Source organism: Anguilla rostrata, chromosome 4, assembly GCF_018555375.3.
Source record: "Anguilla rostrata isolate EN2019 chromosome 4, ASM1855537v3, whole genome shotgun sequence".
Classification (NCBI taxonomy): Eukaryota; Metazoa; Chordata; class Actinopteri; order Anguilliformes; family Anguillidae; genus Anguilla; species Anguilla rostrata.
In genome coordinates this window covers 60,788,859-60,810,039 of record NC_057936.1, presented here as the reverse complement: position 1 = coordinate 60,810,039, position 21,181 = coordinate 60,788,859, and the positions used below count along the sequence as shown (strand labels likewise).

The following is a 21,181-nucleotide window of genomic DNA, read 5'->3' as shown; positions in this document are numbered from 1 at the left end:
GCTGATACGTCCGTGCTCAAACCAAAACTTTAAAGAGGCCGCCCTTCATTTTTCAGCTTTGGTGGTTTTGGCGACGCCTGTGGTGACTGTTGGTCACAGCGGTTCGTTTTCACGAATTCCTTTTGAAACGAAGCTATCGCTAAGAACACATTGAGCGCTTAGCTTTTTTAGAAGATAATCCAGCGGTAGCGTATCTTTGTGGAAAGAACCCTGCCTAGAGGAAACCAGCGTTGTGGTCTGACGGTAAAATTGAGCAACATATCAAACCTGATTTTAAAGACGCTTTTTCGATTTTTAGCGCTTGCTCTTTAGAGTTTGGCATTAAAGTTCCTGTGTGCGCATTGTCACGCTTGAATGCTTGCCGGGATTTTCGCACCCGACACGACCAGTGGGGAAATAACATATAAAGGACCAGTTACAGAACACATTGAATCAATATTGCCATGAAAATGTATCAAATATGGCTTTTTTTTAATATGAAAAAATTTAGGATGGCCGCTTTAATGTATTAAAAATAAAAATGTTTGAGAATGTGTTATGAAGCGGTCCTCACTTTCACTGGTGTTTGGGTTTCTTGCAGGTCTCCCACGAGTTCCCTCTGAACTTCAATCCCAGCAACCCCTTCTGCAAAGGTACTGCATGTTTTAGGTCTTCCGGACGCAGCTCCTTCTGGGTAATGTGGTTCTTGCAGTGTCAGGGATGTTACAAAAGGGCCGTTTGTTGTGTACAGGTGTGCGTGGGAGTGCTCAAGAGCTTGATTTTGTAACTGAGTTCATTTCGTTTAAGCACTTGAGATATTAAAAGCGTGTCTAACTTGAGTTATGAAAATGTGACTTAATTTTAGTCCGCCCCCGCTCTCCACAAATTGTACTGCACCGATCTATATGAGTGCATTTCTCTCTGATAAAGACATGGGGTTACTTTGAGTGAAGGGCTGTTGGTGTTACTGCTGTTTGACCTACAATCTCTCTCTCTTTCTTTCTCTCTCTCTCTCTCCATTCTCTGTCTCTCTCCCTACTCTCTCTCTCTCCCTCTCTCCCTCCCTGCTCTCTCTCTCTCCCCTTTTTTTCTCTCTCCCCCGTTCTCTCTCTCTCCCCGTGCTTTCTCTCTCTGTCTCTCGCCCCCTCCCTCCCTGCAGGAATTGAGGGTGTGGTGGAGGCCTACCGTGCGTGCTTGCCCCAGGTCAAGCTCTACGGACCCACAAACTTCTCCCCCATCATCAACCACATGGCCCAATTCGCTACTCAAGCGCTGCAGCAGACCACCGCCTCTGTGAGTGTCTGCACTGCCACCGTGTGGCCACTCCAGTGAACTACATCCTTTCAGGCCTTTGAAGGCTGACAACTGCTGGTTTTGCACTCACCAGCACGTTTACCAGGCAATCAGGCGGGGAGACAGTCGGGCCTATTAGTAGCACTAATGGTTGAGTTAATGACCTGATTTGAGTCAGATTTGAGTATCCATGTCTTACACTGTATCCATTATGAGCTCAAAGGTAGAAGTGATGTTGTTTTTTTCTTGGTTTTATTAAGCTCCTTTCTCCCCCCCCCCGCAGCAATATTTCGTCCTCCTCATCATCACGGACGGCGTGATCACCGACCTGGATCAGACGCGCAGCGCCATCGTCAACGCCTCCCGCCTGCCCATGTCCATCATCATCGTCGGGGTGGGCGGGGCCGACTTCAGCGCCATGGAGTTCCTGGACGGGGACAACGGGCACCTGCGCGCGCCCACGGGCGAAGTCGCCGTGCGCGACATCGTGCAGTTCGTGCCCTTCAGAAACTTCCAGAACGTGAGTTGAGCCGGGGGCGGGGCTTGGTGGAAGGAGGCAGGGCTCAGATGGATGTGGGGGTGTGAGCGGAGCGCTCTCAGTGCGCGACGTTTTTCCGCGTCGACCCGGCGCGCGTTTTTGATTGCGTCGCCGTGACGACACTGCGGCGCAGTGGGAATGTTCCGTGTCGTCGGGTTCATGAGGCGCTGTGGCCACGCCACTCTGTGGCTTCTCAGCCCCGCCCCCCCCACTGTGATTGCACTAATGCCGCGGCATGAGGTTGCCCGGGTTGCCATGCACAGGTAACTACAGCAACGGCTAACGTCACATGGGCTTCCTGCTGAAACGGGTGTAAACTCAGCTGTGCTCCAAGCTTCATTTCCATGCAGCCGCTGCCCACATCGCTACTCTGCGTCTTTATCACCCGAACCGAGCTGGAGCTGTATCTATTAGCCATGTGCTGGAATGTAGCGTTCCCTCCCGGTGACCGTCTGTCTTTCTTTATTCGTTATTCCCCTCCCCCCAACCCCCACCCCCCATCCCGTCCCCGTTCCAGGCTCCCCCCCAGGCCTTGGCCCAGTCCGTGTTGGCCGAGCTGCCGCAGCAGGTGTCCTCCTTCTTCAGCCTATACCGGCTGAAACCGCCCCGCGACCCCGAGTCCAAGCCCGCCGCTCAGTAGGCACGTAGGGAAAAACCGCTTTTACTTTTCCACCGCAGTGTCCCGTCTTATCCCAAAATGGCCGCTGCGGCTGCAGCTTTTTGTTTTGCCAGTTGAATCGGGTGTCGCAGTGCTGGGCCAAAACAAAAACCTGCACCGGCCCTTTTCGGATAGGATCAGACACCACTGCTCCACAAGGGAGTGCACGGCTCTAGTCGCGGACAAGTCCGGTCCATGTCCGGGTTTTTCATCCAACCAGTTACCCTGGCTTCATTTCCTCTTTCAGTCCTGCATGGGAACACGTTAAAAATGTTTTCATTTTGGATGCTACAGTCATGCAAAGCTGTAGCAAATGATTTATTATGACATTAATGCTTGGACTGAATAATTGGCGCAGAGAGGTTGGCATGAAATCCCGAAACGGATCGGCCCCCGTCGTGCACTCCTGCTCTCTTCTCTCTTTTCTCTGGTAGCGCACGCGTCAGGACAAGATTTGGGTCAGATTTTTTTGGCTGAAGTGCTTTAACCCTTTAAAAACCAGTAAAAAATTCCAGCGGGCAACTGGCGATTTGTAAGACTCACTGATTTTCACCGATATTCTGGAAAAAAAAATGAGCGCACATTTCTTTTAGCAGACATTTCAGTTTCAGTGTTTTGTTACGCATCTGAAGAGTTACAGCATTTCAAGCATGCGATTGGTCCAGGTCTGGTCTGAAAGTCTTCCATCTTATTTTGCCCACGCGGTAATATATGTGTGATTGCACACGCGTGTGGCTGCTTCGATATGCGACTTTGACAATGCTGAAGAGTCAGCACTGACAGATTTAAACCTTTCAAATGACTAAAGGAGTAAGAGTGACCAGTTTTTAACTGTTTTAATTTTGAGAGTGGGAGGAGGCCCAAGCAGTCCGTAACACGCACCTGTCTCAGGAAGTGGCGCTGGAGCACTTCCTCCCCCAGTCAAGCCCCTAGAGGGACCAAACTGTGGAATTCTGGGAGTTGTGGCTCTAGATAAAAGAAGGGTAAACTATTGGAGGAAGTTGTGCTGGGCCTACATTAAACTCTTCTCCCTGGAAAGGACCCCTGATCTGATTGGACGCTCGCCCACAGGTGACTGTGACCAGGCGTTCAGCGATTCGCTGCCGTCTCATACCGCTGCAGTGCAGGCCTTCAGCACTGGGATGTAGCTCCTGTGCTTTCGTGGGTTTTTAAAAAGAGCAGGGCTTCGCTAGCCTGTTTCCATCGCTACGGTTACGTCCCCCATCCTCTGTTTGTCTGTCGCCTCTTCCCTCTGTGAGATTCCACTGTTCATTTGTCTTTCTCTCTCTCTCCTCCTCTCCTCTCTCCACACAGAGTCCGAAGGAAGCTCTGGCTCAGTCCGTATTGGCTGAAATCCCAGGTCAGGTGGTCAACTTTTTCAACATGCTCAAACTGAGCCCGCCCAACAATCCCGCCCAAAAGGCTCCTGGCCAATCAGGTCAGAGCTGAGCTCTCAACTCGTACCTGAAATGGCGGAAAAAAGGATTTGCAATTACTGGACACCCTCTCCATTAATGCGCCTCGTTGATTGCCTCAAATTTAGTCCCTCTCTATTAACTCACCTCATTGGGTGGCTCAAATCCAGTCCCTCTGTACTAACTCACCTCATTGGGTGACTCAAATTTAGTTCCCTGTTAACCTGCCTCATTGGTTGGTTGAAACCTTGTTTAAAGAAAAGTGCTCCAAGCTGGATCTCCCAATTGGCCAGCTCTGATTTTCTGTCATCGTTGTGGATCAGTCACCGAACTGCTGCAGTTAGCCTTCTGTTCATCTAAAAGTTTCTGAGGACACAGAAGACCCTCGCAATGCTGGAGTGCGCCCCCTATATCAAAAACTCAGCAAGTGCATCCCTTAGTTCTGCACTCCCCACCAGGGATCATTATTAGTCTTATCAAATTTATCATGGTTATGCATCCTGGTTGCTTTTTTTGTTTGAAATTTATCTTTTTACACTTTATACCACAGCTTTTTAATTTTTACTTTTTTAATTGTAATTTTTCTACCTAACTGTTAACTGGAAATATTTTAGCATGTTTTGTTTTATGTTAATATATGCTTATAGTGGCAAACTGAGTATTTGGAATCAGATCAATATTACTAGCTGTATGAATGTATTATGAACGTACAGTAATTTGTACTGTAGGACTTAAAATTTTTTATTTGCTTTTACATAACACTGCTTGTTTAATGGTTATGTTAGTTAGCATCTTACTTTGTGCCAAGCAAATTTAGCGTATATATATGTATTTTTACGTATGGAATTTTTGTGAAAACGAGGGTGGATATGCTTTTACTCAGAAATGGAGCTGTTTGAGGATACTCATGCTGTTTAGGGTGGACCCTCACCCTTTCTCCCCCCGTTAGTTTATACTCCAACCTTCGACTGAAACAGTTTACACCACAGTCATACTACAAACAAAGATGCGTTTCAGTAACCAAAGATACAGCCCTGTTTGCTGCTGTGTGATTCATTTATTTGCACTTCTGCGTTTAGTTTCCCTTGAACTTCTTCACCTGCCCAAAACGTCTCTTCTGTATTGGCTGGTAGACACTAGGCGTACCAACTCTCTTTTTTAAGGTTCCATAAAAAATTCCCAGGTGAAGTAGCGGTCGCCACTTGGAGTGAAGCCACACATCCTCCGATGAGTTTGCCTAGCACTGCTCTCGCCTCCCGCAATCGGCCGCTTGTGGCCGTGTTTTCTGTTTTTAAAATGGTATTCCATAAATGTATATCCATTTTGGAAATCCCCATACAGCAATAATTAAGTCCTCCTTATCAAAGCTGTGTGGAATGGGGAAATAAAAATTGAAATCAGAGACAGTTTACACATGGGATCTTTAATCTGATTGGTTATCGCACCCGTCTTTTCCGTCGCACCGCCCACTTACCTTGTTTCACCAGCTATCCCAGCATGCCTTGCGCACACGAAAAATGGCTCCCATCGAAATGAATGGAGGTGATTCCGAAGTCACTTTGTCAGAGGATGTGTGGCTTCGCCCACACCTGTTTTTCGGTCAAGGTGCAGTTTAGACAGTGTTGGGAGAGAGAGGCATCACAAACTCCCTTATTGCCAGAGGTCCACCATTTGCTGTCTGTCACCAGTTTGAGGGAAATCTATTCAATGTTTACTTCCCTGGGATTAGGGGAGGGCAGACTTATTCCGTTTAGCATTTAACTATTGGCTTGTTATTCAGTTTCATTTTCAATTCTTTTGTATTTCAATTAACTTTTGACAAATTAACAAGTACATACACACACACACACACACCCACATGTTTAGATGCATGTGTGTGCTCTAGCGCCCCCCCCCAGAGTAAGTGCCTGGGTGTTATACCTGCACTTGTTCACAGTGTTAAATGTGTAAAACACACTCTACAGTGCCAACACTCCATTAAGGTGTCTAATTGCAGAAAGAAATAAATACAAAAAAAGGAGGCCAGTGTTTTTGGCGATCTTTACATAACGCTCATCCCTTGTGACTCGTACATATCCTATGCCTGGCACCCCCAATATATGGATTTGTATTTAATATATTTATATATAGGTCACTCCACACCATAGGATAATTCTCATGTAGTGTAATGTTGCTCATATTGCTTTTCTTTTGCCACTAACATGGCCGCATGACCGTAGTCAACATTGTTTTTAATTTTGTCCTTGTTTCCATGGCAGCACTGTATAATAATGGAGCGCGTGTCAGTCAACGTTCAGGCACACGTGCATGTTGGTTTGGATGTGCTGCTTTGGGCTGTCATTGTGAGCCATTGTTCATGCGTGACAGAACGAAGTTTGCTTTTTTGTAAGCTTGATCATTGTCATTGTGCCAGGCTATATTTGTGTCAATGCCAGTCCTGAAAGTACACATTTAATGTATCTGGGCATGATTGGCTTGAATATAAAAATTAAATGCCATTTCATAACCGTAACGATGATCATTTGAGTCATTTTGCTTCCCCCCCCCCCTTCATAGATGTTGACATGAATTTAACACTCATGCCCTTTTCATTTTTTAAACTGCTGCAGTGTTTGTCAATTGCCTTTTTATTGGGAGCTTATCATTCTTCAGTTAGGATGGTACATGGAACTAGACCATAAAACCTCGCGGTTTTACTTTAAACGTAAAATCCTTAAATGTGAACCTCAGCTGATGTGTCAGAACTTTATACTGCATTACAATTAGATTTATTTTTACAGAGATTCCTGGACAAAAGAAGTACACAGGTATTCTTTTTGTATACTGCACAATATCCAGGCTAGTGTGCTTATGCTAACTTTTTGCACACCGTGAGTGCGCCAAGTCAGTTATCTGACATTAGTGGTGAGAAAAATCCTACATTTTTTACCAGAGCTCATTGCTGCAACAGCGAGATGCCAAGAGCCACGAGACACACATGAGTCTGAGGAAGGTGCTTGACGTGCTACTCGACGGGCAAACCGCGAGCATACGAGCGACCAGGAGGGGTCACTGCTGTGCAGTGAGACGTCCCACCTGACTGAAACCCTCCCATCCCTGGGCAATGCTGCATGTCACCCGGCTGGGCTGAAGAACAGCTGAACCCAGTAGCTGCAATATCTAAAGTAATGATAATCTTTTTGATTCATTTGTTTTTTTATAATCAACTTCCAAAAAAATGATAAAAAATAAAAATGCAAACTTCCCCTCCAGGGTCATAGAGGAGTCTCTTCTTGCTCTTACTTCCTTTTCATTGTAGCCTAGGAGAAAGAATAATAAAAAATTTTTTTTAAATGTGTTCACACAAAATTTCATAATGTGCCTTTTTTAAAACAACTCCAGCTTATACCCAAGTTTTCAGTTCAGGCCCAAATCGGGAATTGCCCAATCTTGTCTCGGTCTGTCGCCTTATAGCATCATCCCCCAATTCAGCTGTTATCGCTGTACTGGACAAGTGTCTTTTTCAGCTAGCTGGCGCAGGCAGCCTGCAGGCACCTGGCTGACCAGGAGAGGCCGCTCTTCCAGAATCAGAGGTGCAGCCCAGCCAGAATATATGCTTCTGTGGCGATGGTACGGCCAAGCGTGTGCTCCCTGTGGGATGTTGGGTCTGCGTCAGGATCCGATTGCGGGACCCTGCTTCACTGGTTTTGGAACGAGCCACCCAGCAGCCCACATTTCGGATGGGCTGGACTTGCGCCTATCCACTTTTCGACTAACCAAAGCAGCGCAGTTCCATTTGGAGTCGTAAACCCCGCCCACTTTTTGCATGTGGCCGGCACTTTCTGACCAATCGCATCATATCAGGGCACTTAGGGAAGTGGCAGATATAATCATGTATGTGCAAACTGCCCCTTTGGGAATGTGTGCAGTGTCTAAGCTGGGCTTTGCCAGGGCTCCCTTTAAAAAAAAAAAAACAGATTTGTGTGTCTATGGGATAAATAAAGGATGAATAGATAAGTATTGCTGCTGTAGTAAGTGCTTCTCCCCAGCGGTACAGACCAGTGTGTATAGGTCTCTCTGGGCCTGACCATCTCCAGTTACGAGACCAGGTGTATACGTGCGACGTGTGTTCATGCAAAGGGAGGAAATGGGAACCTCAGAACGGAGGAGAACGAAGCGGAGGTACCTTTAACTTGTTCAGTCCCCCAAGGGCGCGGAGGATTTTGGGTGTCGGGGGTTTGTCCGTGAAGAGAGACAGCCCTTTCTTCCTCTCGCCGTCTGCCGCGGCTGAGGCCGGGCCCTTGGCCTTTATCAGTTTCCTGAGGAAGACGAGGAGCAGGACATTGCGGACCGGTCAGCCGTGAAAGAACTGGCCTTTGCCCGCTCCGTTCTCAACAGTCATTTGGCTGGGGATTTGGCGATAATGCATTTTTTTAATGCCAGTGGGACAAGCTGCTGGGACTCCTTTCATATCATTTGCTTCATTCAGACTGACTGAAAGCAGAGAGGGTAACAGACAGTGAAGAGACCGCAGCAGAGAAAGTGCTATGGCGGGGATCAAGCTGTTGATGCAATGGTGTTCAGTCTTGCCCTCAGAGAGCTGCAGTGTCTGCTGGTCTTCATTGCTCCTCAGTATGTAATTGATCTGCACAGATTTTATGCCAAATTGAAGACCAGCCACCTTCTTTGAGGGCAGAGGAAGAAAACCTCTGATTTCAGCTTGATAAACCTGCATGTTTTTAACGCCGACATGCTGACTAGGGCTGGAGCCCACGATTTGCTGGTTGTGCGATTTGAGTCGCTTTAAATTCGTCCCCACTGAAATATGAGCTTCAGTTACCTTCCCTTCCGGGCCAGAACCTTCTGGGAATCGGGGTAGTGGACCAGGATGTCGTTGAGTTCCTTCTTGTCCAGGACGAAGAGGTTGGCGAAACCGTGGGCGGCAACGTTGGCTGTTCTCCTGTTGCCTCCGTCCTTAGAAGACTGTAGAAGGCTGATAATGATGGGAACGGTCAGAGGCCCCTCCCATCTACAGACGGTAAGGGCTCTTTCTAATCGCTTATTTTACATCCTTGCATCCTTGGCTCGCGTCCTTTCCTTGCTTCCTTAGCGCCACCCAATGGAGGAAGCAAGAAACGTACACAAGGACGGAGGAATCGAGGAATTGTGTATTTGGAAAATGGAACATCCTTATTCAGCCAAGGGTCAGTTTGAAGCCACATCAGTTACCGACGTGACAGTTGGGTAGTGGTGGACCCACAAGTCGATCAATTATATGTCACGTGTTCCAAAAAAAAAATTTCCACAATGGATGAACTTGAGTTTCTGTGCTCAAGTATCCTTTGGGAGCTTCCTAGCTCCTTGCTCCTTCAAGAAGCCATTAAAATGTCAGAATCCCCTTAAAGATGGCTGATCTCATTTGATTTCCGAGTCAGTCGAGGACCAAGGAGACCACGATGGATAAAATACGCGATTGGAAAGAGCCCGAAGTCTCAGCTGTACATAAGCCCTCCCACACAAACACAGCCACTCCCATCAACACAGATGAAGCACCTCCCATGTAAGTACAACCCCCCTGCCACCTGTGCCAACCCCATTTCACATAAATCAAGCTCCTCCCACACAGATGTAGCACCTCCAAACTGTACCCAGCTAGTCACATCTGGAGCCAGATGCTTTTTAAAAAATTTATTTAATCTTTATTTGGCTGGATGGGAATTAAGCTCCTCCCACCCAGCCAAAGCCCCTCCCTCTAAGAAGGAACTCCTCTAAGCTAGGCATTTATAACCTTTTCTGTCTAACAAACTCCACTTCCTGCTCTGTACCTGATTTCTCCAAACACACATCCGGCCTTCAGTGTCACAAATACAGTCTTATTGTCCGGTCCTCCGATCACCTGCACCTCTCCAGCTTTGATAATGTACATCTCCTTCCCAATATCGCCCTGCAGAAAGAGCAAAAAAAAAAAGACAAAACCATGGGAAGAGAATACAACCAAGGGAAAAACTACGAGCAACCGACAGGATATTTAGGAAGTAACAACAAAGAAGTGAGAGGATATAATGAACCACGTGAGAGGGGATGTATACAGGAAGTAACAATTGGGAAGTGCGGGAAAGTATGGACAGGAAACAACAACCAAGAAGTGAACATGAATACAGCCAAGAAGTAACAACAAGAAGTTAGAACACAGCAATGAAATGGACAGGAAGCGAGAGAGCATATTTGCAGGAGACTACCACCAGAAAGTGTGAGAGGAACCAGTCAGGAAACTACCACCAGGAAGTGCTTGGGGAACCAGCCAGGAAACTACCACCAGGAAGTGCTTGTGGAGCCAGTCCGCAAACTACCACCAGGAAGTGCTTGGGGAACCAGTCGGGAAACTACCGCTAGGAAGTGCTTGGGGAACCAGCCAGGAAACTACCACCAGGAAGTGCTTGGGGAACCAGCCAGGAAACTACCATCAGGAAGTACTTGGGGAACCAGTCAGCAAACTACCACACAGGAAACACCAGGAGATGAGAGATGTTAAATATTGTGTGTCTGAAATTGTCATTTTGCTTCCCATCCAAGCTGCTGTTCACTCACCTTCTTACACACAAAGTCTCCAGGTAGATACAGAATGGACTTCAACCTCAACAGCATGTCTACAAGCATCTGGTTGTCACATCCCTGAAACAAAATGTGTTTCTGGTTATCACATCTCTAAAATAACATAACTAGAAAAGGCTTGCACCCACACTGGCACTTCTTGGATAGGACTGCACGCCTTTTCTTCCTCTTGAAGGGTGTATTATGAGTGTGATATATATTTTAGTAGGTTAGCAGTCAGATACACTGGAAGGCATTGGTACAGGATGGATCCAGTAATGCTTCATGCCAAATGGAATGCTGTCTAGGACAATCCATTCTTAATTCCGAGTGTACCATTCTTTATGTGTAGTAGGATGTCTTAAAGCAATGTCGTTTTTTATGACTTCTCATAATTATATCAAATGTATCATGCTTACATTTTAAATGAACTATGTAATTTGAGTTGAATATATGTGTTTTAAATCTGTCAGACTGAAGCAGCAGCAGTTTGACACTGTACAGTACCTTTTTCCCCATATAAAGTCATGTTGAACACCGACATGCTCTTTGTATTTTTGGGGGGCGGTTGCTGCAACAGGGTTCTCTGCAAGTACTTTTGGACGCTCACCTTGAAGAGGTCGATCTTCTGGAAGGTGGTGAGGTTGATGTCCACAGCGATGGCAGTTCTCATGACGAGGGGCATCTGCCCCAGCAGCTCGGATTCATCTGTAGACGACAGGAAACCAAAGAAAGGGAAGTCATTGTGCCTGATGCCCGAATGTAGGTGAGGATCTGCTGGCCACAGTGCTGCAGAGAGCATTGGAAGGCAGCAGGAAGCTGATAGCAGCTAAAAGATGAGGAACAGCCCACCCTGGTATTCTTTCACGTCTCATGAAGTAAGATGATCTGTGGGTACGACAGGGTGACGAGCACCAGCGTGTTTCCGATTGGCCGAGACCCTGCATGACGCTATGCAAGTGATCTTGCAAACGAGTCACGTCTGGTCTGCCCACATATGGAAATATTATAATTTTTATTTAGTTAGGGGCTTCAGCCAGGGGGCAGTGTGAGGCCTACCATGGAGCTGAGGGAGCCATCTGTGTGATATAACCATGAGAACATAACAGAGTGGGCTACACTGCAGGCTGAAGCAAGGTCCTTACCCAGCATGCCTTGGGACGCCCAGGTGTAGTTATACCAGGTGCGTACTCTTTTCTGCACCAGTTTGGGGATCTTGTAGGTGTTCATGTAGGCCACGGTACCGTCCATGGAGCTGCGGAAGTAGGTATGTCCAGCGGTGGCGGCTCCGATGACGTCTCTCATCTGTGAACATGAGACTGTGAGATCATTGGGCCTGGGCAGCCGCCACCACAGCTTGCCTCCCCTTAACCAACTGGCAGAAAGGGGCCTTTGAACAGACCCTGGCAACCCATGAGGGTAGCCTTCGAAAGATCCCTCCTAAATGGGGAAACTATGTTGATAAGCAAGCACAATGTATATGCAATGGATACAAAAAAAGTCCACTCTTTATGAATACATGCCAGTCTGTCTCTTTAAAACCTGTCTCTTTGTCTGTTCTACTATCTATCTCCATCAACAAAAGTAAAAGCACTTGTAAACTGATACTACAGGTTTCTAAGAACACTGCTGGCATAGCTCTCTGAGTTCCACCTACAGTACACTCAGAGGGAAAGGGTAGGGCACTGTGTGCACACACGCACACACGTACACACACGCAGAGGGAAAAGATAGGGCACCATGTACGTACACGCGCACATACGCACACATGCATGCATACACGTACACACACACATAGGGAAAGGGTAGGGAACCTTGTACGCACACACATAGGGGCGATATAGCTCAGGAGGTAAGAGCGATTGTCTGGCAGTCGGAGGGTTGCCGGTTCAAACCCTGCCCTGGGCGTGTTGAAGTGTCCTTGAGCAAGACACCTAACCCCTAACTGCTCTGGCGAATGAGAGGCATCAATTGTAAAGCGCTTTGGATAAAAGCGCTATATAAATGCAGTCCATTTACACACACACATATGCATGCACAAACATACACGCACTAAAGAACAGTGTACAGTCATTAACTCTCACTAATTCAGGACTCTAGACACCTGTTTATTTCACTCTAATAAGGTGCCCATTTTGCCTCCCAGGTGAAGCTCCAGTATTCTCAGAAGTATCCGTGTATGCATGCCTGAGAAGGTCTGAGGGGGAAATTCTATTTTTACCTGTCCGATCAAGCTGGAGAACACGAAGACGCCCGTGAAATAGTTCAGCAACTGAAAGAGGATCTCAAAGACGGTGTGGGGCTCAGGTAAGCCACCGATTGTGATCAAGGTGCGAACGGCAAAGTAGTAACATCGTAAGTACCTGCGGGAAAGACGGGGGAGGGGGGGTTGGGAAAGAGAGGGGGTGAGGCAGAATGTACACCTACACCTGCCCACACTTCACTGATGTTCACTTGGGTCCATTGTCCAATATATGGAAAACGCTCCTCTCACACTTATGCCCGTTTCGTCTGTTATCTTAACTAATACAGCTGACCCTGTCCACTTGTCACTGGCCATGTCTGATATAGCAACCATTTGCTAGACCTCTCAGTATGCACATAGAAGTTGGGGCCTTAAAGATGATGAGGGTGGAAGTTAGTTAAATGTAAATTATAGAGACAGAAAATATTTTTTGCACATAGAGAATTGTCAATTCCTGAAGCAGCTCTCCAGGTCATATAGTAGAAGCAGAAACCTGCAGGGTATTCAAGTCCATACATCGCTGAATAGTGTCTAGACCAGTGGTAACCAACCCTGTTCCTGGAGAACTACCTTCCTGTAGGTTTTCACTCCAACCCTAACACACCACACCTCATTCAACAGCTTGAGCAGGGCTTCCTAACCCTGTTCCTAGAAATTTAATATCCTGTATGTTTTCATTTCAACTCTAATTTGGCACACCTGACTCTAATAATTAGCAGCTCAGTGAGATCTCTTGCTGTTGGATAAAGCGTGCTTTCTTAGGATTTGGGTGTAAACCTACAGGATGGTAGATCTCCAGGAACAGGGTTGGGCAGCCCTGCTTTAGCTGTTGAATGACGTGCTTTGATAGGGTTGGAATGAAAACCTACAAAACGGTAGATCTGAGCCAAGATGGCCTGATTAGCCTGTCTTCATCACGTGTTCCTTTATTATGTTCTGGACTGAAATCGTTTTTGGAATGAGAGATCCTCTGGACGTCTTTTCAGTATGCATCACGGCTGGCAAACAATGTAGTCCTGCCTGCTCAAAAAGCGGTGTCATATTCAGCTATAAAATTTGAAGCACACAGTAATGACTTAAACTATAGAATAAATATTCAAAGTATTTTCAATGAATAATTACTTGTTCCTTTCTTATCAAAAGTGATGTAAGGTATATAGCAAATAAATCAATCATAAATAAACAATAATGAAAAAAGAAATGAGAAAATACTCAAATATAAATCTAAGTATTAATATTAACATGCAGGCTTGCTGCCAGCTAGTTGCTCCCAGAATCAGCACGAAGACAAACAAAAGAATAAGAATGAAAAATTGGGAAGGACTTACGCAGTTCCATTTCCACTGTAGACCCAGGGGGTGGAGCCAATCCCTTGATAGGCTGATGCCACGTAGTAGATGCAGGAGTTGAGGTGGAGGCTATAGAGTAAGTAGCCAATAGTACGGCCCACTCTGTGGAACACGGGAAAGACAAGCCGTCTCATTGGCTGACATTGAGGTCTCTGGACAAGAGGCTGCAATTCAATGCCCCTCATCTGTCCTGCATAGTGGATGGCTGTTGCCAAAAAGAGAATATCAACGCTCCTTATGTTTGGAAGAGAGACCACACTAAACTGGCTGTTGTTGCCGAAGACTACGGCCGGTATAAAGCCCTTTGCTAATGTCCAGAAACACCTGAGAATAAACACACAATGTGTGTTTGTCACATTTTAAGATTTGCACAGATGGGCCAAATTTTTTTTTTATTTGATTGTTTCCCATACTACACCTCCAGATGTACGCCTTGCTCATGATGCTTTCCAGACGGTCACTGAACTCAAAGAAGGACTCGTGCTGTAACGGGAGAAATTCTGACGTCACTTAAAGGCCATGCTAACTGCCAATTTCTTGCATTCGAGATGTTCACAAAGCCACAAGATAGAGAGGTAGACTTATTGTCTTTCCCCAAATCTATCAACAGGAAAGCAAAAACATTTCTTTTTCATGTATAAAGCAGGTCATTTCTACGCAGGAGAGCCGGAGGTCCCGTTCTCATTGGTAGCCCACCAAATGCTCTCACTGCTGATTGGATAAAATGTAATATAACTATTATAAAATTATGACTTTGATTGTACAGCACCTAACTGGAGTTCACTGTGGTTATGCATACTGTTATATCCCAGCCCTGGAAACCAAGCCTTCAAGTCTTACTGTCAATCAGGAATTAAGCACGCCCACCTCCAGCTTCACTGCAAGCCTATTCACCTTCAGCAAGCGATTGACTCGGAAGATTGACAGGAACCCAAACTGGCTGTACAGCAGATCAAAGGGTATGAGGCTTATCAGATCCAGCTGTCAAGATGAACATCACAAATATTACAATAGACTTCACAACATGTTCACCTGAAATGCATTTTATAATACTAATACAACTGCTGCTCCTACATTAGTAGTAATAATTCATTACTAGTAATAATTCTGCTATTACTGTTATAAGTAATAATACAACTGCACCTACTATTACAAATGATAATATTACTGCTACTGCTATTACTACTTATACTACCACTATGACTATTAACAATACTATCAAGAATTCTACTCCTGCTTTTGCATTCTGGGAAGTGCATACAGTCTATAATGTAACTGCTTTATTTAGTTTTCCCATGAACCTTTGTGCCATGTAATTGCATGTAATTTGCTATTACCTGAAGAGAATGGTGTTCAAATTAGTGCTATTTCTACTGCTAATACAACCACTGTTTATTTATGCACCTTAAATGTCAGGGACTCCCTGTAATTCTTCTTTGTTAACTCCCCGTCTTTCTGAAAGAGAAGACACACAAACACACATAGGTCGCACACACACTACACTATGTATGTATGTACGTTTGCTTTTAAATTTTTAAAAGAAAGCATAATTTTTATGCTTCATACGCCCACTGTAATGCTACAAATTCCTGAATGAACGACTCACGATGATGTCACCTCCCTTGATAAATTGGAGGCGGGGCTGGAAGACAATGATGTCAACGATGTAGATGAGGTCACACAGGAAGTCGAAGGCAATCCAGTAGGGGATGCTCTTCTCCGTATGGTAGGGAAAGGCCATGCGGGCCGGGACAAGCCAGGCGTTGTAGTTGAAAGCCAGGGTGACCAAACTCAGCCACAAAATGTACCGGTGGTCTAGAGAGAGCGAGAGAAAGGGAGAGAGTGAGGGAGAAACAAATCCCTTTAATATCACTGTTATTGTTATTTTTCACCTTTGCTTTGGTAACACTGTTAATTTATGCCCATTATGTGCCTGGAATTAAAAAATGAAATGGGAATAAAGAAAGCCGTAGAGAGAGAGAGAAGCGGGACATCACCTGTAAAAGGATCCAAAGTCTTGTCCAGGTAGTTGTCTATTTTCTCCTCCAGTGGCCTGAGCAGGATGTCGATGAAGCCACAGCTGACTCTGGAACAGAGGGAGTTTTCAACCTTGCTCTTCGGCTTCTCCTCTTTTTTCTTCTTGTCCTTTTTCTCATCTTTTTTCTCTGTCACCTTCTTGGCTTCCTCTTCCTTTTTTTTCTTCTCTTCTTTTCCGATTCGCTCCTCCTCCTGTTTCTTTATGTAGTCACGCTTTCTCAAAACTGGAGCTTTGTTTGATAGAGGAATAAACAGCCAGGTGAGCAAATAAGCCAAGACTGAGCACCAAAGCTCAGATACAACTGTGTAATTATGTACAGGGTTATGGTTGATATGTTGTTGGAGGTTAAGGGTTATTTGTGGTAAGTGTTGGTGACAATTTGTTTGGATTTGAGCTGAATTGTGGTTAGTAGTTAGGGGTGATCCATGGCATTTAGTGTTTGGCTAATATGAACCTATGACTGTTACGCGCCTGGATAAGACGTCTGCATGCATAATGTAATGTAGTTTGGGATTTGATTCCCAACATCAAAACATTCCCTGAATCAAACTTTATTGACAGTGCATTGAAATTTTTGACAGTGACTTTTAGGATTTCCCTTGTTTCAGGTACTGATTTCCAAATTCCCGAATAAAAGAGCATCCTAGTGGATTAGGAAATTAAGACTTCACTCTTTTTCCTTACTTTTTCATCTTTTTAGCAAAATACATAGAAAATACTTGTCAAAAGCAGTTGGTATTGTTCTCTTGTTTTTTTTTGTTGTTGCTAAATTTGGGTCCAGCACTAACGGGGCACGTAAGTGATTGGCAGCTGGGAGCTGTCCTACTCGGCCGTATGAAAGGCTTGTTGGTAACCATGGCGACTCACTGACGGGGGGGCTGTGTTCAGGCGAGGATGCGTAGGGGTCGATGACCTTCTCCTTGTATAGCTCCGTCCGTTCCCTCAGGCGAAGGATGATGGACCGTAGCATTTTGTCCGAATAGTGGTTTATCACGACGGGAGGAGGGGCTACTTCTTCTACTTCCTGGCTGAAGAGGAAATGACACCTTTGGCTTGTTGGCCGTGTTGCTCATTGTTCTATATTTACATCACACGAGTGCAGGGTATCAGCACGGAATTTCTGCTTGCCTGGTGTGTTCTTTCTTGCAGTTGTCTGCATTAATGAACATAACACTGTAGTGATTACAGATTGTGCTGTGTTACCCTGCTATGCTGGCACCTTTCCTAATCTGCCTCTGCTTTAGAGATGATGATGATTATTATTATTATTAGCAGCAGTAGTAGTAGTAGAGTTTAGACTGTATTTACTTTTTATATTCAACTACACACATATTCTACTTATAAAATGTTTTTTATATTTTTATTATCATTATTATTAATATAAATCAAGTATTAATTTACAAATATATTTGAGACTTAAAACGTTAATGCAATGTATCTAATCTAAAAACGACAATGACTCCCCCCCACCCCCCCCATATTAATGCTAAGAGTCTTGTACCTCTTTGTGTCTGGCTCTTGGCTTGCACGGTCGTGTGGTGTCTCCTCGGCTTTTGGGGGTTCTGGTGAAGGTAAAAGTGTGTGTGGGGCAGGGTCTGGTGCCGACTCTACACACACCAGAAAAACACAAAGTATCATAGCCAGTGCTGTGCGCACACACACACACACACACACACACCACACAACACACCTCTCCCCATCACACACACAGCACACCTCCATCATCATCCTCTCTCTCTCTCTCTCTCTCTCTCACACACACACACACAAACACATGTCGAGCTGTCCCACTGGCTGCTGGTCCTGGGGGGCCACATAACCTGTGACCCTATAATAAACAGGACCTGAGAACCTCTTATAAACAGAACCTGTGACCCTATTATAAACAGAACCTGAGAACCTATTATAAAAAGAACCTATGACCCTATTATTAACAGAACCTGAGACCCTATTATAAACAGAATCTGTGACCCTATTATAAACAGCTGTATGTCTTTCCCTTTCCCTTTCCCTTTCCCTAAAGAATGTTTACGCAGATTAGATTAATTTTGATTAGTTATCCTGGTTAAATACTTGTCACATGCAATTCACAAGCTTGTAGTTGCCTGCCTCAATTAGACAGGCTAAAACCGGCTATTCCTGATTCTGAACAACTATTACTGTGGCAGTGTGTGTGGGCAGACAGGGAGTGATGTGTGTGTGTGTTACAGAAAGAGCTTTTGTGTGTGTGTTAGTGAAGGAGTGTGTGTATATGTGTTAAAGAAAGCTTGTGTGTGTGTGTTATTGAAGGACTGTGTGTGCATGTCTGTGAGTGTGTTAGAGAAACAGTTTGTGTGTGTGTCAGTGTGTGTGTGTTTGTGTGTCTGTGCGTGTGTTAGAGAAAGAGCTTGTGTGTGTGTGTGTCTGTGTGTATGTGTGTGTGTCCGTGAGTGTGTTAGAGAAACAGTTTGTGTGTGTGTGTCTGTGAGTGTGTTAGAGAAAGAGCTTGTGTGTGTGTGTGTATGTGTGTGTGTGCGTATTGGGAGGAGCCATACAGTAGAGCCAGCTGGACTGTTAGGGGAAAAGTCACCCGGCGAGGCTTGTGTGTACCTAAAAGCTAAGGCTGGATTATGCTCCCAGGAGTCGGGAGCCATGGCTGCAGTTGCCGTAGTGACCGACTTAGGGCCAGATGGACCTGTGACCTCAGACAGATCAGACTACCACAAATTCTCTGGCCCACTTTCAACAGTACGCGTGGGTCTGCATCACCGCCGACGCTGCCCTGCCTCTAAGCAGCTTTCCTGCAGTAGTCATATAACGCCCCATATAACGCCCTCTTCTCTATGCGAGCTATAAAGAGTTAAACACACCGGCTTCGTCCCAGAAAGCCAAATTCATGGCAGCAAAACCAAAAAATTTATGGTTAATGGAGTTTGAGAGATATTGTGTCAAAAATATAGTAAACTTAACTGCAAAAATAAAATTTAAAAAGCTGTAATGCTTAATGCATTGCGTAATGTTAAAGCTGGGTAACTTGCGTGAATGTTTTGTGCCGGAGAGCCTGAGAAAGGGACGTGTTGTATGTAGAGACATACCAGCGGCATTCGCCTCTTCTTCCTTTCCTCCACCCCTTTCCGTTTGTTTTCCTTCCTGCAGAGAAAGAAAACATTACAGTGGAGCTCCACTCGACCCATGATGGGAAACGTCTATAGGCATAACACCCACTGTCTGAGCTAATGCTGAGGATCCAGGGGGCATTCACTGAGGTGTTAACGCTTTTAAACGGGGTGAATAAAGTGGATCACATTCAGCATTTGAAGTTCTGTGACCAGAGGTGTTCCGTAGTAGGAAATTAGTAATATGGCTATCTGATTCTGAAAGTAGAAGTACACTATATGACCAAAAGTTGGGGTGGGGCTGTTTTTCATGGTTTGGGCTAAGCCCCTTAGTTCCAGGGAAGGCAAATCTTAATGCAGTGACATTCTGGATGATTTTGTGCTTCCAATATTGTTGCAACAGTTTGTGGAAGGCCCTTTGATGTTTCAGCATGACAATGCTCCCCGGGCACACATCTAGGTCCATATAGAAATGTTTTTTTGAGAACGGTATGGAAGAACTTGACTGGCCTGCCCGGAGCCCTGACCTCAACCCCATCCAACACCTTTTTGATCAGTTGGAAAGCCAACTGCAAGCCAGGCCTAATCGCCCAATCACTGTCTGACCTCAGTCATGGCTGAATGGAAGCAAAGCCCTGCAACAATGCTCCAACATCTAGTATAAAGCCTTCCCAGAAGTTTGTTATAGCAACAAAGGGCGGACAAACTGCATATTAATGCTCTTTGGATATAACTTTGGATGAGATGTATGTCAGGTGTCCACATACTTTTGCCCATGTAGTGTATTTCAGGCAGTTATTAAACTGTATAGTAGAACCTTTGAGACCTGTATGAAGTGCAAAATTTGAATATGCATTACCTTTAGTGTCACCATATTCAAAAAATCTTTTCACTCAAAAATCACCAACCAGTTCAGACCGAAGAAACCATGTGAGGTGAGAGAACTGCTTGAATTGACCAATTAAGTAAGTGTAACAGTCCAATACAATTATTCTGGTTCAACCCCTTAAAGGCATGAGATTACAAATACGTGATCAGAATGTACTTAACTGAACATTCTAATGCTAATATAACAATCCTTACTGGTAATTGAAAATTGCAGTTCTAGAACACTGACATAGAATTAAAAAAAAAAACATTCCAAAAAGCTCTTCAAAGGTTTAATGTTCTAATCAGCTATAGAAGCCCACTCCGGTTAGGTAAGACAACAGTAACATATTTTCACTTATGTTACACGTGCAGATTGCCAATGTACGTTATGACTTTTATTTAAAAAAAACATCAAATCAAAGATTTTTTTGACTTGTAAGCAGCCGCTGAAACTGATTAACCAACTGCTGAGAAACAACTAATGACCGGAGGGCAAGACTGAGCATCTCCGATTTACGGATTCTAAGTACACCCAGGTGTGTGAGTGGGAGGCTGGCGGTCTTACCTGAGCGGGAGGTGGCACAGGGGCTGGTCCAGGGGAAGGAGCGGGGGTGGGAGCAGAGCTTTCAGGGGTAGGAGTGGGGGTGGGAGCAGAGGGTTCAGGGGCAGGAGTGGGGGTGGGAGCAGAGGGTTCAGGGGCAGGAGCGGGGGTGGGAGCAGAGGGTTCAGGGGCAGGAACAGGGGTAGGGGCAGGAGCCGGCGTCGGGCTGACGGGGAAGGAGAAGAGGCTCTTCAGTTTCCCGAACATGGCTGGCTTCCTTTGTCCGCGTCCGCGGTGAGCAGGACGTCCCGGCAGTGCTTTATCCCGCGGCCTGACAACCGGCTCGCTGCAATTAATTCCGTTTAGTCCCATTAATTCCCACAGGACATCCCGCCCCTTTTGCCAAGGGGGCCATACCAGGACGCCAGTGCTTATAGCACTAACTCCTTACCCCCCCGTCACCTGTGCTGCCCCCCCTAAAAATAAATACATGGACAGGTTTGCACCCAATCACCCGAGTCCAGGCACAGGATAAAAGCAGTGAAGACTTATTTTTCTTTTTTGTGGCTTTAGGTTGCTCACCGACGGGG

At 45.5% G+C, this 21,181-nt stretch overlaps 2 protein-coding genes across 8 annotated transcripts in view; one reads left to right on the top strand and one right to left on the bottom strand.

The window, feature by feature from the left end:
- cpne3 (copine III) overlaps positions 1-6,395 on the top strand; it is a 19,460-nt gene extending 13,065 nt beyond the window's left edge. For 4 of the 7 annotated variants that reach the window (XM_064333726.1, XM_064333725.1, XM_064333722.1 and 1 more), the window contains exons 13-16: positions 581-632; positions 1,139-1,272; positions 1,556-1,792; positions 3,783-6,395. In XM_064333726.1, the coding sequence (XP_064189796.1) occupies positions 581-632; positions 1,139-1,272; positions 1,556-1,792; positions 3,783-3,917 (558 nt within the window). In that variant the 3' untranslated portion in view covers positions 3,918-6,395. Of the gene's footprint in view, positions 1-580; positions 633-1,138; positions 1,273-1,555; positions 1,793-2,327; positions 2,455-3,782 lie in introns of all 7 variants that reach the window. The other 3 variants (XR_010329707.1, XM_064333723.1, XM_064333724.1) reach the window with 3 other exon arrangements.
- Positions 6,396-6,492: 97 nt separating this feature from the next.
- On the bottom strand, positions 6,493-20,924 carry cngb3.1 (cyclic nucleotide gated channel subunit beta 3, tandem duplicate 1). Its single transcript, XM_064333720.1, has 18 exons — positions 20,616-20,924; positions 19,160-19,214; positions 17,587-17,692; positions 16,953-17,113; positions 16,045-16,314; positions 15,654-15,862; positions 15,452-15,502; positions 14,942-15,028; positions 14,466-14,530; positions 14,027-14,149; positions 12,675-12,816; positions 11,599-11,758; positions 11,064-11,161; positions 10,451-10,534; positions 9,688-9,806; positions 8,703-8,855; positions 8,049-8,181; positions 6,493-7,182 (listed from the first exon to the last, which is right to left on the bottom strand). The coding sequence occupies exons 1-18, from the start codon at positions 20,856-20,858 to the stop codon at positions 7,162-7,164; spliced, it is 2,280 nt and encodes a 759-aa protein (XP_064189790.1). The 5' UTR covers positions 20,859-20,924; the 3' UTR covers positions 6,493-7,161.
- Positions 20,925-21,181: the final 257 nt, after the last annotated feature.

Excerpts from the sequence above, each read along its gene's own strand:
- cngb3.1 (XM_064333720.1), bottom strand. The coding sequence starts at position 20,858 with ATGTTCGGGAAACTGAAGAGCCTCTTCTCCTTCCCCGTCAGCCCGACG. Across the intron at positions 19,215-20,615 it reads CTGTGCCACCTCCCGCTCAG|GAAGGAAAACAAACGGAAAG; the intron begins GTAAGACCGCCA and ends CTTTCTCTGCAG. Across the intron at positions 11,759-12,674 it reads TCTCCAGCTTGATCGGACAG|ATGAGAGACGTCATCGGAGC; the intron begins GTAAAAATAGAA and ends TCATGTTCACAG.